General features: G+C 37.9%; 1 protein-coding gene across 4 annotated transcripts in view; it reads left to right on the top strand.

Annotated features, from left to right (window-relative positions):
• KCNQ5 (potassium voltage-gated channel subfamily Q member 5) overlaps positions 1-16,026 on the top strand; it is a 518,932-nt gene that overhangs the window by 357,703 nt on the left and 145,203 nt on the right. For all 4 annotated transcript variants that reach the window (XM_019417732.2, XM_019417734.2, XM_019417733.2 and 1 more), the window contains exon 3: positions 13,443-13,569. In XM_019417732.2, the coding sequence (XP_019273277.2) occupies positions 13,443-13,569 (127 nt within the window). The remainder of the gene's footprint in view (positions 1-13,442; positions 13,570-16,026) is intronic.

The raw sequence follows: 16,026 nt of genomic DNA, 5'->3' as shown, positions 1-16,026 counted from the left end.
CAAGTAGGCTCCTGTGCTGTCAGCGCAGAACCCAACCTAGCGCTCAAACTCAGGAACCATGAGATCATGATGTGAGCCAAAATCAACAGTCAGACACTTAACCAACTGAGCCACCCAGGCGCCCCAAAGATATATTCATTCTTAATCTATTGTTTAATGGTGCAAATGAACAATAGGCAGAGGAACTCATTAAATTTGTTCAAGTTTATCAGTGAATAGGCCCTCCATCTTACCCAATTTAAGAGTACACTTGATTTATAGCATGACTAGTCTTGAATGATCTTGAGGGATCACTAGAAACAATTAGACACATAAATAAATATCCCAGGATCATGACAGATTTCATAAAAGATGATTCACGTGAAGATTCACATGGCTAATAAAATTGAAACTATGAAAATAAGTGATCTTGCATATATTTTATTTGTCTTTATGATATTAATGTTCAAAAGGTCAGAAAACTACATTTTTCTCCAATTTAGAACGTGTTATTAATGGAACATTGTGACAGTGCCACTGACTCACATACTTTGGGGATAGTTAACATTTTATATTTATGAAAGATTGCCCTGAGAACAGATATGCATTTTCTATTTGTGTGGTATGTTTTGTTACTAGGGTCTCTTGTAGATTTTCATTCTTAGATTTCTGTCTCTCCTTTTCTTGAACATGAGCCTGGTTGACTGAATCCCAATATCAGCTCTGAAAGCTTTTGTGCAAGTGCACATACAGGTGTGTGTGCCAGCACATGTGCAATATGTACAGAGTTAGGTATGTGTTTTCCTACCTCTCCATGCTCACCGAAGGAAACTGTTCTTGTTACCACAGAGTATACTAACACCAATAAGACATACTATGGTAATGGGGTGGGGGGCATGTACAACATTAGGTAAGAAAATGCATTTTGATGCTTATAAGAGAAAACAATTATTATGGGCAAGAGAGGAGGAAACCAAGACTGTTTTAAATCAAAATAGCTCCTGTTCTATCAGGAGGCCTAGAAGAAAGGTGGGTTAGATGACCCAAGAAAGCATGGGGATTTCTCCCAGTAGCATATGGAGGTCTGCATTGCAGTCTATAGCTTATGGACATGGAAAGAAAACAAGAAAGTAACTGATTTATGCTGGACTCCATCACCACCCTGCCCCATAGCCTTTCCTCCTCAGAAAGCCATGGTCCCAAAGGTTTCTATTTCTTCCATATTATGCCCACTGTTTTCATGGTCTACCAACAGGCAGTGTTTTTCCCATTGGACAGCTCAACAGTTGAGGTTCTCAGAGTTCCACCCCCCCATCAACACAGCATCTGCCTTCCTCATTACCGAGTTAATAAAACACTGGCTGCTTCAGGAGAGCCACTTTGGCTCTTGCCTGAAGTTCCATTTCCTCCAAACATTAAAACATTTGGGGATTCCACCCAAACTATACTCAGATAAAAGGAACAAACTGCCCCTCGCTTTCTTTTCTTTTCCCAGCCTGTCTTAAGAGTATTTACTATCTTTATTGACCAGAGATAGTGTGGTCAATTTCAATTTACCAGGCACAGGGTAGTTAGAGTTGGTTTCAAAAACTGTCAGAAGGAGTTTGAGAAAGTTTGAGTACAAACCCCTTACTTGAAGTCATTGTCCTTTCTCTCTCTCTCGAAAATAAATAAAATGTGGAAAAACATTTTCTTAAACTTTCTTAACCAAAGGCGAAAAATCTTATCATTCTAGTAGTAAGATAGTAAAAAGAAAAGAGATATCATCAGGTGACCCCAAGTGAAAACAAAATTGTTCAGTGCTATAAATCATAAGAGTGAAATTAGGTAATTACTGTTACTATTCTGTACCTTCGATTAATCAAAATAAGCACACACTGACACTGAGACTTCTTGTGGTGAGAACCCATTCACTCTCCAATTGCAATTAGTGTAATAGTGCTGAATAGGCAGGTTAGACCAAAATCATAGGCCAATTAACTCATCCTAATTTTTCTACTTCTAACCAGCCCTTTTTCAGAATTTTGATCTTAATGGATTGATAAAGCTGGATGCTAATTAGTTTTTGCTGAACCTGAAGTTTTGAACTGAAGGAAACTTCAACAAACATTTGAAGTTTGTTTGTTGTGAGGGCCTGCCTGGGTAGAGGATTTGCTACAATGAGTGAGGAGTTTCTCCGGAAACAAAAGACCACCACTCAGATAGCACTTACTGCACATAATTTTATGAGTGTTCTACTATGCATATCTTATAGTGCCAAATAGATTATAAACTCAAGGGTGATAGCCACATTGCCCATCTCTCTACTGCATGGTTATGGTATTCAGTATACATTTGTAAAAGGAATTCATGAAAAGCTGAACACCTATGAATGAAATAAATGTTGCAGAAGAGTTAGTTATACTAAACTATGCAAACACCCTGAAAGAAGAGGGAAGGGGCCAATTTTCTAAAAATCATGGGACCTCTCATTATCAGAGTAATTTCTTTGGTCCAAGCAAGGGTAGCTATAAGGGCTGAGACATACTCCCAACAAAAGTAAAAAGTTCTAAAAGTTTCCTAAGAATATGCTGAGTCCTGACCTGACTCTCAGCCTTTTGGTAGCACAAAATCCATTTGTCTTAGTCCACTTGGGCTGTTGTAACAAAATATGTAGACTGGGTGGCTTAAGCAACAAATGTTTATATCTCACAGTTCTGGAAGGTAGAAGTCCAAGATCAAGGTAATGACTGATTTTATTCCCCAATGAGGGCCCTCTTCCTGACTTGCAGACAATTGCCTTCTCACTGTGTCCCCATGTGGTGGGGGTAGGAAAAGTGGGAGAACCTGTAAGCAGCTCTGTCTCTCTTCCTTTTACGGACACTAATCCCATCATGGAGCCCCACCTTCATGACTGACTCTAAACCAAATTACCTCCAAAGGCCCACTTCCAAATACCATCACACTGGGGGGGCTGAGGCTTCAACGTCTGAATTTTGTAGGGAACATTCACTCCACTGCAACTATCCTAACTCTTGTCTTGTCGCAGGTGTTCACCACAACCTTCAAGAGAAATTTCACCAACAGGAAACAATAAGATTTGCTTTATAATCAACTTGGCTGACATGTACCAATTTCATAAGTACAAGAATGTCTTTTTATTGAAATATATTACTTGTTATTTTAAGGAATTTTATTTAAAATTTTATAAGTATTTTAAATTTTTATAAGGAAGAAAAACCCATTGCCTTTACATATTTTCATATTATAAAACCAATAGAATAGGCTAATTTTATTTCTAGTAGCAATGTTAATTTTAAGTTGTTACTTATATTGTTTGGGGGCAAGCTCATAACAGTTCCCAAGAGAAAGAAAAGCCTATAAGATAATGAGAAATTGACAAATTAGCAATTCAAATCAAATGAAAACTTTGTTTGATTTCATTCATTTTGGAGACTTTCTTGGTGTTCCCATTTTGATCTGATTCAGAGCTTTTAGCTTCAATTCCAACTTTAACAGGTTCATTTGTGATTTTTTTTTTTTTTTTTTTTTTTTTTTTTTTTTTGCAAAACCATAGCAGAATGAATACCTGGGTTTAGTTCAAGGTACAGCAAACTGTTTTCAGTTTTTCTAGCTTTCAGTTCATGAATCCCTGCTACATACACATGTGGCTGCATGTAGACACACCCATATATAAATCTCCAACCCATTAAGGTTTAATTTGGTTTGGGATGGGGAACCAAAAAAGTACTCAGTGAGACTGCTTTCTTTTCCCAAAGGGGGGAAGGAGAGAATGTGCAGAAAGCCCTACCACCAACTTGGGCACTTCAGCAGAGAGCACCACTGTGGCTCTGTACCAAGGACAGAATTCTCCAACCCACGATGTGGCAGGTGGAGTAGAATGCGTAAGCCACCCTTTCCCCTCATGTAGATGTGACTTTAAGAGCACAAAACAGGAACACAGAGGGGTCACTTGGATGACTCCTTCATACCAGGCAGGCATTACAACACTTGACAGCAACCAACCTATCCCTAAGTGTCTAAAGTCACTACAAGAGAGCAGATATCATCATGGCATCTCATCTAGCAACTAAGGTGCATAGGACCATTGCTAGGCTGAACTGGGGTGGTGGGGGGGTGGGGCGGTGAGGGGGAATAAGGAATGTCCTCTGTTCCTCTGATCTTCTCCCCACCACAAAGGAGGCACTGCCTCCTACCCCTCACCCATATGCTCTCAACCTGTGACCCCAACACCTGATAAAAATCTGCCCCTGGTCCTTTGGTAGTAACGTGTAAATAAGTCATTTGGGATGAGACATTTTCAAACTACTCCCTTCCCTATGCCCCAACTGAAAATCCTCTGGGATAAATGAATGTTGCATCTAAACATGGTTGATGGGGGCGCCTGGGTGGCTCAGTCGGTTAAGCAGCTGACTTCGGCTCAGGTCATGATCTCGCGGTCCGTGAGTTCGAGCTCCGCGTCGGGCTCTGTGCTGACAGCTCAGAGCCTGGAGCCTGTTTCAGATTCTGTGTCTCCCTCTCTCTGACCCTCCCCCATTCGTGATCTGTCTCTCTCTGTCTCAAAAATAAATAAACGTTAAAAAAAATTTTTAAACATGGTTGATGAATTACTTTTCAGAGGGATATCTGCATTTTAATAGGTATGAAAATCTTGAAAGGATAAAGTATTTCTAGACAACTTTCAGGAATCAACCAACCCTAAAAGGAAGACCTTAGGAGGCACTGGATTTTCCTGGTGCTCCTGAAATGGATTTGTCTATCAGTGACTTTCAAAACCATCTCAATCGCTGTTTCTGAAGGCAGGCAGCATCAATGCCCCTTCACATTTTGTTATGGTCTCCCCATCCCTCCCCTACTGCTAGTGCCATGTCCACTTTCTCTGCACACCCCCACTCAGTGTCCACTAAGCAACTTAGTAAAGTTCCGTCATATTCTCACCACTCCCCTCCCTGGATGCAAGCATTATCCTGAAGGTATTGACTCGTCTTCAACTCAAGGTCAAATCAGCCCCGTTGGTAGAAACATTCATTCTCTCAAATTCTCTTCCAATACACTAATAGTTAATGTACCATCCCCCAAAATAAGGAGAAATGTGAAAGGAAGCTAGAGTGACAATGGATGCATGTAATGGCCTCTCGGTGATGGTTAGTAAGCTTGTGTTTAGGGTCTTTTTCTGTTCTAGGAAGAGACGAAAATCCAAAAAATGACTTGCTTTTGTGTATTTATTTCCACATTCTGATTTAAATGTAGAGTGATCTCTAGATCTTACTTTCACTTCCTTGATATGTGTTATACTAGTAGAATTTTCCAAATTACAAAGAATTATAACTGCACCCCTTCTGACTGATGCCTTTCTTTGAAATTTATGACTCAGTTGACGTCACAGATCCTTTCCCTCCAGGGATTATGTGAGGAGGCATGCTGGCCTGCTAGCCCTGTGTTACTTTAAGTGCACACACACACACACACACACACACACAAACACACGAGCCAAAATAGCTAGAAATTGATTATGTTGATATTCTGAATAAAGGCAGTAGTTCCAATTTTGTATGTCTAATTAGCCACAGCTCTTCAAGGATTGGTGGAAATGTCATGGGGTTTATAATGTTGGCATTTCATCTTCACAAAAATGCCATTTGATGGCATAAAACCAGAAAAAACTAATGGTCACATTAGACAGCTTGTAGATTAGACAAAGGTCACTGTGTTTTAATGAACAGTGCTGTTAATTAATGAGAAAACAATTAGAACATGAGCTGTTAGGCATTGTGAATTTGTACAAAAAAAAATCAATCTGTACCTAAAACCACTTTGAGTAACTCAAAAATAAAGTAGCTGCAAGAACAGAATTTAAATCTTGAATTACACAACAAAGTCATCTATATTAATGAAATAGCATCACAGTTTTCTGGTGTGAGATATAAAGATTCTTCCTTAATATCTAGAATGGAAAGTTAGTACTAAGTTAGTATTCTCAATAAATATTCTAGATAGAACCTAGGATGAGCTCTACCACTGCCCATTAGGTTTCTTGATTTCTATATACATTGTTTTTAGTCTATAAGAATAGGAAAGGTATTCTGTGTTTTATCAAAATTCTGTGAGTAGAAATGAGGAAACACTATAACTTCTTCAAGACAGGTGATAAAAATAATAAACATTGCCTTTTGTTCTATAGAGAACTGTCAAAGCCAAGCTTTTAGAAGCTTCAATAAAGGATAGAACCATTGTTAATAACACCAACTTTACATTATAGCTTTCCTCCAAGGAGGTCAAGTACTCCAATAATGATTCACTAATCTCTTTAGCAACCATTTGAATAAATAGTGGATATTTTATTTCAATTAAAAACAAGCAAGAGAAAATGAACTGATTTATCCTGAGGTATGGCAACAAAGGCACCAGAACCTGTCACATGGCTAGTCCAAAAACTATTAGAAGAACCACCCCTAATTTAAATCATTTCAACTGAGCATAGCAAATGTTTGTATTTTTATGTCATTTGAAAATAAGAAGACTCCATCCAAAGGGTCATTTAGAGAGCATCATTAACTCAAAACACGGTGAGAACAGATCTAGTATCCCAGTCTGAAGAGGAACACATTTCCTTTAGATGGTGGGGGATGGCTTTCTTTTTTTCATTGAAGTTTTTTTTTTTTTTTTAACAATTGTTGATTCTCATTCAGCTGTAAGAAATAATACAGATATATCCTACATACACTTCACCAGTTTCCCCAAATGATACAATTTTGGAAAGCTATAATATCACAACCAGGCTAATAATATTGATACAGTCCACAGATCTTATTCACATTTCCCCACATATCCCACATTTCCCATTTGCGCTTAAGATATTTGTATGTGGGTATGTATGTATTTGTATACGGGTGTTCAGTTCTATACAATTTTATCATATTTGGAGGGTCATGTCAAGACATCAAACAGCTCCATCACCACAAGGATCTGTCAGGTTGCCCTTTAAAACCTATAGTCACATCTCCTTCCCACTCACATACCTCTACCCCCATCCCTGACTTCTCAAAAACACTAATGTGCTCTGCATTTCTAAAATGTTTTCATTTCAAAAATATTATATAAATGGAATAACATGGTATGTAACCTTTTGAGATTTCCCTTTTTTCACTCAGCATAATTCCCTAGAGATTCATCCAAATTGTTGTGTGTATCAGTAGTTCATTTATCTTTATTGTGGAGTAGAGTCCATGGTGTGGATGTATCACAGCCTGTTTAACCATTCACGTGGTAAGGACATCTGGACTGTTTTCAGGTTTTGGTCATTATGAATAAATCCACTGTGAGCATTTATGTACACTTTTTCATATAAAAAAATTTTTAATTTCTCTGGCATGAATGCCCACGAGTCAATTGCTGAGCCTTTGAGGAACTACATGTTTACTTTTACAAGAAATGATCAACTTGTTTTCTGAAAGGGCTGTACCATTTTACATGGTCACCATCAGTACATGAGTGATACAGTTTCTCTGAATTCTCCCCAGCATTTTGTGTGGACAAAATTTATTTTATTTTTGCCATTCTGCTAGGTGTGTGATGTTACGTCGTGTGGTTTTAATTTGCATTTCTCATATAGCTAATGATGTTGAATATCTTTTCACATGCTTATTTGCCATCTCTATATCCTTTTCAGGGAAATGTCTATTCATGTCTTTCACCCCTTTTCTAATTGACTTGTTTGGGTTTTTTTACTGTTAAGTTATGAGAGTTTTTATATATCCTAGATACTAGAACTTTATCAGATATGTGGTTTGTAAATATTTTCTCCCAGTCTGAAGTTTGTCTTTTCATCCTCTTTTGATGAAGTCCAGTTTATCAATTTTTCCTTTTATTTCTTATGTTTTTGGTGTCAAATATTTGCTTAACACAAATTCTAAAAATTTTTTCCTATGTTTTTTACTAAAAATTTTATAGCTTTAACTTTTAAGCCTATGGCCTATTTTGAATTGACTTTTTTATAAGATGTGAGTCAGTTAAGCATCCAACTCTTGGTTTTGACTCAGGTCATGATCTCAAGATTGGTGGGTTCAGGCCCAGCATCTTGCTCTGCACTGACAGTATGGAGACTGCTTGGGATTCTGTCTCTCCCCCTCTCTCTGTCCCTCCCCGCCCTCTCTCTCTCACACATACACACTCAAAATAAATAAACATTTTTAATCTATATTTTTGTACCTCTATCCAAACCCATATTAGTCAGGGTATATTTCTAAGTTCTCTGTTCTGTTCCATTTTTCTCTGTGTGTCTTATCCTCCACCAATACCACATACTCTTGATTACTGAAACTATATAGTAGGCTTTAATGTCAGATAAAGTAACTCTTTATTCTCCAACATTATTCTCCCTTTTCAGGATTTTGTGACTTTCCATATAAATTTTAGAATAAGCTTGTGTCTACAAAAAACACTTCCTGATATTTTGATATAAATTACATTAACCTATAGATCAACTTATGAAAAGTTAACATCTTTATTATGTTGAATCTTCCAATTCATGAACGTGGTATTTCCATTTATTTAGGTCTTAGAATTCTGATTTCTCTTATCAAAATTTTACAATTTTCAGCATGCATATCCTCCTTTTATTAAGTGCACAGCTAAACATTTTATTTTCTTTGGAGTGGTTTATAAATAATATTGTGCTTTTAATTTTGGTTTCTATATCCTCATCATTAGTGTACAGAAATGTGATTACATTTTGTAAGTTGATCTTAAGTCTTGCAACCTTACAGGACTCACTAGTTCTAAGCATTATTTTTGAAGATTCCTTGCAATTTTCCCTGAAAACAATCATGTCATCAGCAAATAGAGACAGCTTTATATCTACCTTTCCAGTGTATGCCTTTTATTTCTTTAACTTACCTTACTGCAGTGACTGTATTTCTCAACTATGTTGAATGAAAGTGATGAAACTAATATCTTGCCTTGTTTCTTGATTTTAGGGTAAAGCATTCAGTCTTCCACCATTAGTATGACATTAGCTATAGGTTTTTGTAGATGCTACTTGGTTTATGTACATGCTACTTATCAAATAATATAGTAAACCTCTATTCCTAACTTGCTAAGAGTTTTTACCATGAATGGGAAAACTGTATATCCACATGCAGAAGAATGATATTGGATCCTTTTCTCACTCTATATACAAAAATCAACTCAAAATGAATGAAATACTTAAATGTAAGGCCTGAAACTATAAAACTGCTAGAAGAAAACATAAGCAGCTTCTTGACATAGGTCTGTGCAATGATTTTTTTTTAATTTTTTTTAATGTTTATTTTTCAGAGAGAGAGGGTGTGAGTGGGGAAGGGGCAGAGAGAAAGGGAGGCACAGAATCTGAAGCAGGCTCCAGGCTCTGAGCCATCACCACAGAGCCCGACGCGGGGTTCAAACCCACCAACCGCAAGATCATGACCTGAGCCGAAGTCGGATGCTCAAACAACTGAGCCACCCAGGCGCCCCATGATTCTTTTAGATTATACCCCCAAATTACAGACAACAAAAGCAAAAATAAAAAGTGGAATTGCATTAAAATAAAAAGCTTCTGTACAGCAAAGGAAACCATGAACAGAGTGAAGAGACAACCTCCAAAATGGAAGAAAACGTCTGATAAGGAATTATATCCAAATGCATAACTGAATAGCAAAAACAAAAACAAAAACACCTGATCTTAAAAAAAGGCAAAGGACCTGAATAGACATTTCTCAAAAGAAAACATAAAAATGACCAACAGGTATAAGAAAAGGCATTCAAAATCACTAATCATCTGGGTAATGCTGATTAAAACCAGCTTAAGTAATGAGCTATTACTTAACACCTGTTAGAATGGCTATTATCAAATAGACAAAAGATAACAAGTGTTGTCAGAGATGTGGAGTAAAAAGAACCCTGTACCCTGTTGGTGAGAATGTAATTTGGTGCAGCCACTATAGAAAACAGTATGGAGGTTCCTCAAAAAATTAAAAATAGGGGCTCCTGGGTGGCTCAGTCGGTTAAATGTCTGACTTCGGCTCAGTTCATGATCATGCGGTTCATGGATTCAATCCCCTCATCAGGCTCTGTGCTGACAGCTCAGAGTCTGGAGCCTGCTTCAGATTCTGTCTGTCTGTCTGTCTCTCTCTCTCTCTCCCTCTCTCTCTTCCCATCCCCTGTTCGTGCTCTGTGTCACTGTCTCTCTCAAAAATAAATAAACATCAAAAAAATTTTTTAATTAAAAATAGAATTGCCATATGATCCATGAATCCCACTTCCAGGTGTATATTCAGAGGAAATGAAGTCGGGATCTTGAAGAGATTACTGCACTCCCATTTTCATCTCAGCATTATTCACAATAGCCATGATATAGAAACAGCCTAAGTGTCCAGTGTCCATTAGTGGACAAATGGATAAAGAAAATGTGATATATATTGATAGATAGGTAGACACACACACACACACGCAGGAATATTATTCAGTGGATATGGATGAAGTTGGAGGACATCACCCTAAGTGAAGAAAATCAGACACAGAAAGACTAATACTGTATCATCTCACTTATATGTTGAATCTAAAAATGTCAGACTCATACAAGCAGAGAGTGGAATAGTGATTACCGAGGACTGAAGAGGTAGGGGGAAAGGGAGATGTTGGTCAAAGGGTACAAAGTTTCACTTGTGCAAGATAAATACCAGTACACAGCATGTTGACAGATCTATTCCCCACCTGTCAGATTTGGGATGCCCTCCCTTCTCTGACTCAATAGCATTTTGTTCCTTATAATTGCAGTAAAGTGTATATTTCAGGAACCAATAGACGGAATTTGGTCAAAGTGGTTTTCATGCTTTTGTTCCCTATTACATAAGCCCCAGGTCCTTGGGAAAGAACATTTCCCACAGCCTGCAGCTCTCGACCTGAAAGAAATGCCCCATAGTCATCCGCTGAGCTCTCCTCTCCCACTGCTGCTTACTCAAGGATTAGAAATTTTATCCCCTATAGAGAACACTAAGTAATTGCCTAGTAAGGAGAGGAGAATTCTGACCCTAGTGTTACTTACCCCAAGGCAGAAATTGTGACCCTGTGGTAAAGTCCAATTACAACTTCCTCTTGCTTATTTGGAAATGAAGGATTTTTCCCCTAACCTCTTAAAAAAAAAAAAAAAAAAAAAAAAAAAAAGGCAGCAAGCAATATTCCTGAACAAGGGGCCATGAGTTAAGAACTTGTAGATATAATTTATCCTGCCTCAGTGCAACATAGAAATGGTACAGTGATGGCCTACCTTACTTTAGAACAATGGCCACACATCTATTGGTTTCGTCTGTTCCTATGAAAAAGAAAATTCATGGGGTGCCTGAGTGGCTCAGTAGGTTAAGCGTCTGACTTTGGCTCAGGTCATGATCTCACAGTTCATGAGTTCAAGCCCTACATCAGGCTCTGTGCTGGCAGCTCAGAGCCTGGAGCCTGCTTCAGATTCTGTGTCTCCCTCTCTGTCTTTCCCTCCCCTGTTCGTGCCCTATCTCTCTCTCAAAAATAAATAAATAAATAAATTTTTAAGAAAAAATTCATTGCATGATGTGCCTAGTTGCTCAAGCTACATTCAGGACTCTCTTGGGTATCCCTTATTATATGACCTCTCCCCAGTGGCATGCTGGACTTCTTGGCACAAGTAGGAGCTAGAGGCAGGGATTTAAAAAAAGCTGACCTGCCATGAAAACTAGATTGGACTTCATGGGCATCTTAGGCCTCTCAGCATGTTTTCTTTATGTGGAAAGATGTGCTGGATTAAATATAGGTGATCTGGCACTTTGTCCATCTTAGTGAAGGAATAGACTCAACTACCTAGATATGTACGCAAAACCAAAATAAAATGAAACCCTCATATCATTAATGAGTGTATGTTAACCATAGTTTTGGTTATCTGTGCATAAAATCATCTTTGGAGATTTATTCTGTAAGTAGTTTTAAGTCACTGTAAGCAGTGATGATATTGGAGATTTATTCTTCATCATGAGAAATATTAGTGGGTCACTTAGTGCAAAATAACAGAAGGATAGAATGATATATCTCTACTAAGCTTTGCAAAAGTGCAACATATCACATGCACTAACTAAACAGAGACATTTGCCTGAAACAACAAAAATGCCATTTTTCTAAATTTAGTAACAGTTTTTATCTTGGGACATGGGGTGGGAGATTAGGACCTTTACTCTCTATGCTCTATATGTCTGTGATGTTTGAATGTTTTAATAAAGACTACTTATCACTTTTATAATTAATTAATTATAATAAAAATCAATTAATAAACATTGTCCTGCATGATAAATGCTAAGTCAGCCCTTGTTTAAAAACAAGAAAGGGAAGGGGCACCTGGGTGAGCCAGGTGAGCGTACGGCTTCAGCTCAGGTCATTAGCTCACAGTTTGTGGGTTCGAGCCCCGCATCGGGCTCTGTGCTGACAGCTTAGAGCCTGGAGCCTGCTTCGAATTCTGTGTCTCCCTCTCTCTCTGCTCCTCCCCCACTCATGTTCTGTCTCTGTCTCTCCTTCAAAAATAAATAAAGACATTAAAAAAATTTTTTTAAAAACAAGAAATGGAATTATTTTTTAAAGAAAATAAATTTCAATAAACTCAGTGCCTATCCCTCTAAAGGGACGACACAGTGACTATGATAAGCTTGCTCCAGAGATGCTTTATTCTTAACAAATTCTATTTGGTTTCTCATTCTATGACCCACTACTTAATGAGCCACTTTAGTTGGCCTTTCCCCAGGGCTCATTCACAACTGTTCCTAAATAATGTCAGTCCTTTTGCTGGAGCAGGTGTTATTTTCTGGGCATCTTCACCAAAAGGCAACATAAAAATTAACAAGCTTCAGATCTGGAGGATTCAGGGTCTCATTTCAGGCAAAGAATATATGTATCACACATACAGTAATGCTTTTGGAACTTTCTGTCTAATAAGAAGATTTTGACATCATAACAAAAGAACTCAGTATACTTCTAAATGTTTATTTCCTTTTCTATAAGAGCAATTCTTAAGGGCTAAGGGATTATATCATTTCTTGCAGCAAAATGAAGGTCTGTTTTTTGTACAAGTGTAAAGCTGTGTTTTCAGGGTCCCCTCTTTCATTTCAAGTATCTCGCATGCTACCAGGTAACTAAGTCAGTTACACTGTATATTCCACACAGGGAAGATCTATAATTCAGCCTGCCCATTTAGTATTAAAACCAACTCCTAAATTTGCAGTATTAGGAACTTGCATAGGACTAGCATTCCAAGGTAGAAGTACAGACAATGTGAGGTTCAGATGTGCTCTGGGTTTAGAGGGAATGTTAACGTTAGTGATTAACAACTATGTGTTTTATAGCAAATGTCTAAGTGTGCAGAAATGCCCATGGAGCTTCTTGCTCTGGTTTGCTCCATAATGCCTCTCTCTAACATGTCTTATTTCATATCTTAGGAGTTCGTGATGATTGTCGTCTTTGGTTTGGAGTTCATCATTCGAATCTGGTCTGCAGGTTGCTGTTGTCGGTATAGAGGATGGCAAGGAAGACTGAGATTTGCCCGAAAGCCCTTCTGTGTTATAGGTGACTATCAAAGTCCTAGATGTGGATTTACAACACTGCATCCTTTTTTTTCTTTATTGCAATATTTAATCAATATTAAAAGATAACATTCATGGAACATTTACTGTGGGTCAGGCACTTTGTGTTTTAAAAGCATTGACTCACTTAATCCTAACCATAACACTATGAGGTAAGTATTTTTATTATCTCCATTTTACAAATGAAGAAACTGAGACAAAGAGAAGTGAAAGAAAGTGGTGGAGTTGGGAGTTTGAGGCAAGTGGTCTGGCTCTAGACTATTCACTTATATCCAATTAAGTTACAGCGAAATGTATGGTTCTCCAGTATTGTCTTGAATTAGGGAAGCATTGATTTCAGTATGTATAAAGCCCCCTTTTTTCTTTACAATATGAGCAATACCCCTTTTATGCTCTTGACAAACTGGAGTGGATAGCAATGTATTAGTCCTGATAAAGCATCTCAATTAGCATGCCTCAAGGATGATTACAAGTATGGCTTACTTTATGTATGGGCAACTTTAGACCTGATAAAGTGTTTTACCCTGTTAAATTTGAGTTCCCCCACAATGAAGTCCCTGAATAAATACCACTTCTTTTCAGCTCTCTAGCTCCTGTGGTTTCAGAGGGATTCCATCACCTGGGTACCAGCTTGAAATTATACATTTTCATGAAGATGTCATACAGCAGTCTGGACTTAGGATCTGGCAACTCCCAGGAATATATTTAAAAGTATACCATAAGATTGAAAACTCATTCAATTATATCTCAATTTTCAAATTTTAAGTAAATTGCCTACATCACAGCCCTTTATCCCCAAATATTTTGGTGTGGATTTCCTAAGAATAAGGATATTCTTTTACATAACCTTCCATAAATTGAACATTAATACTTTACCTAATCTGCTGATTGTATTCCAGTTGTATCAACTGACCTAATTATGTCCTGTATAGCATGCTTTCCTCTCCCGTGCTGGATCCAGTCTATGATGAAACACTGCACTCAGCTGTCCTGTCTCTCTAGTGTCCTTCCATCTAGAATAGCTCCTCAGCCATTCTTTGTCTTGTAGGACATTGACATTTTTGAAGACTATAGCTTATTTTTTAAAAATAGAATGTTCTTCCTTTGGGGGAAAAAAAACCTAGATATAAAACCTGTTGTTGTTGTTGTTGTTGTTGTTGTTGTTGTATAAAAGCTACATTTGGTTTTCTTACTCTTTTTTCCTTCCCACTTCTTTGGCAGCCATTCAGATCCAAATACTAAAAGTTCTTGGTGAGGCTTACTTACTTCAACTACTTCCCATCTGAGGAAGTAGGTTTTTATTTACGAGCTTGTTTATACTATCTTCTTCATGGACAGCTAGTTTTCCATTTTATTTGAGGTTTCAGGAATTGTTGATTAATCTTCTTAGTCTCCTCCTTTCCCCCTGTTCCCTGCACTAATGGCAGAATGGACTTAGGCAGGTCTTGGAGAAAGTGTCTGCTCATCCTTGGGCACTGTTAAGAAGAATCCTTTCTTCCAGCCTTGCTGTATAGATGGAGCACTGTCCTGGGGATGGGAGAAAAGGTGGGCTGTCCATATGCTCTTTGCCACTGAGTTAATTTCAGAGTATGCTTGTTTCAAAAGAGTCACCATTCATTTAACCGAAATTTATGGAAATTCAGTTGTGTGTGAAGCACTGGAATTACAGTAGTGAATCCAGTAAAATGTTAAATGAAACCTATCTTAAAATACCTGGTTTGGCTTTCACTACTGCAGTCTACTTGTCTAGCTGCCTGTCTTCTGCGAGAAATGGCTTTACTCCTTTTTGGAAGCCATTATGCTAAGATATGGAGGAAAGTAGGTAGAAATTACCCAGCCCCCAGGCATATCAGTGAAGGCATTTGATTTTTCTCTCCAGAGACTTTTCTCTTTTTCAATTCTCTGCTCCAGAAACATCATGAAGGACTTTAACTTGGTGTGAAACTATTGCACAAGTACTTTCTGTCCTATAAGGGCCCCAAACAAAACAATTCACAAGGCAGATGGTTGGCCAAGATTCACTCAGCTTCTACAGGATGAGGTCGGTTCATGGATGACTGAAGGAATGTTTCATTCCAGATTTTAAAACCAATTAAAAATTGGCTTTGTTCCAATTCCAGAGGCAATGCCGATGTATTTCTGGCCTGCAAGCTAAAAAGAAAGTCCTTTCCCAGATGCCTGCTGCCTTTTGATAGCTGTTTTCAGCTTTGGATACCTCAGTGCATCTTAGTCCTTTAATCTGTCTCTTCCTGTCTCAGATCTTCGTGGTCATGATAGAACATCTTTTAAAAAAAAATATGTGGCTCTAAAACTGATGTCAGGATATCTGTAATCTTAATACCCTAATCACCTTTGGGCTTATTGTGGCCCAGCTGAATTGATGTAATAGTGGAGCATGTTCAAATGTGGATCTTCATATGATGTCAGTAAAATTTAATCT

This window comes from Panthera pardus, unplaced genomic scaffold (assembly GCF_024362965.1).
Source record: "Panthera pardus isolate Hobbes unplaced genomic scaffold, ASM2436296v1 HiC_scaffold_17, whole genome shotgun sequence".
Classification (NCBI taxonomy): Eukaryota; Metazoa; Chordata; class Mammalia; order Carnivora; family Felidae; genus Panthera; species Panthera pardus.
The sequence above is the reverse complement of the archived record's forward strand: the minus strand, read 5'-3'. Positions and strand labels throughout refer to the sequence as shown.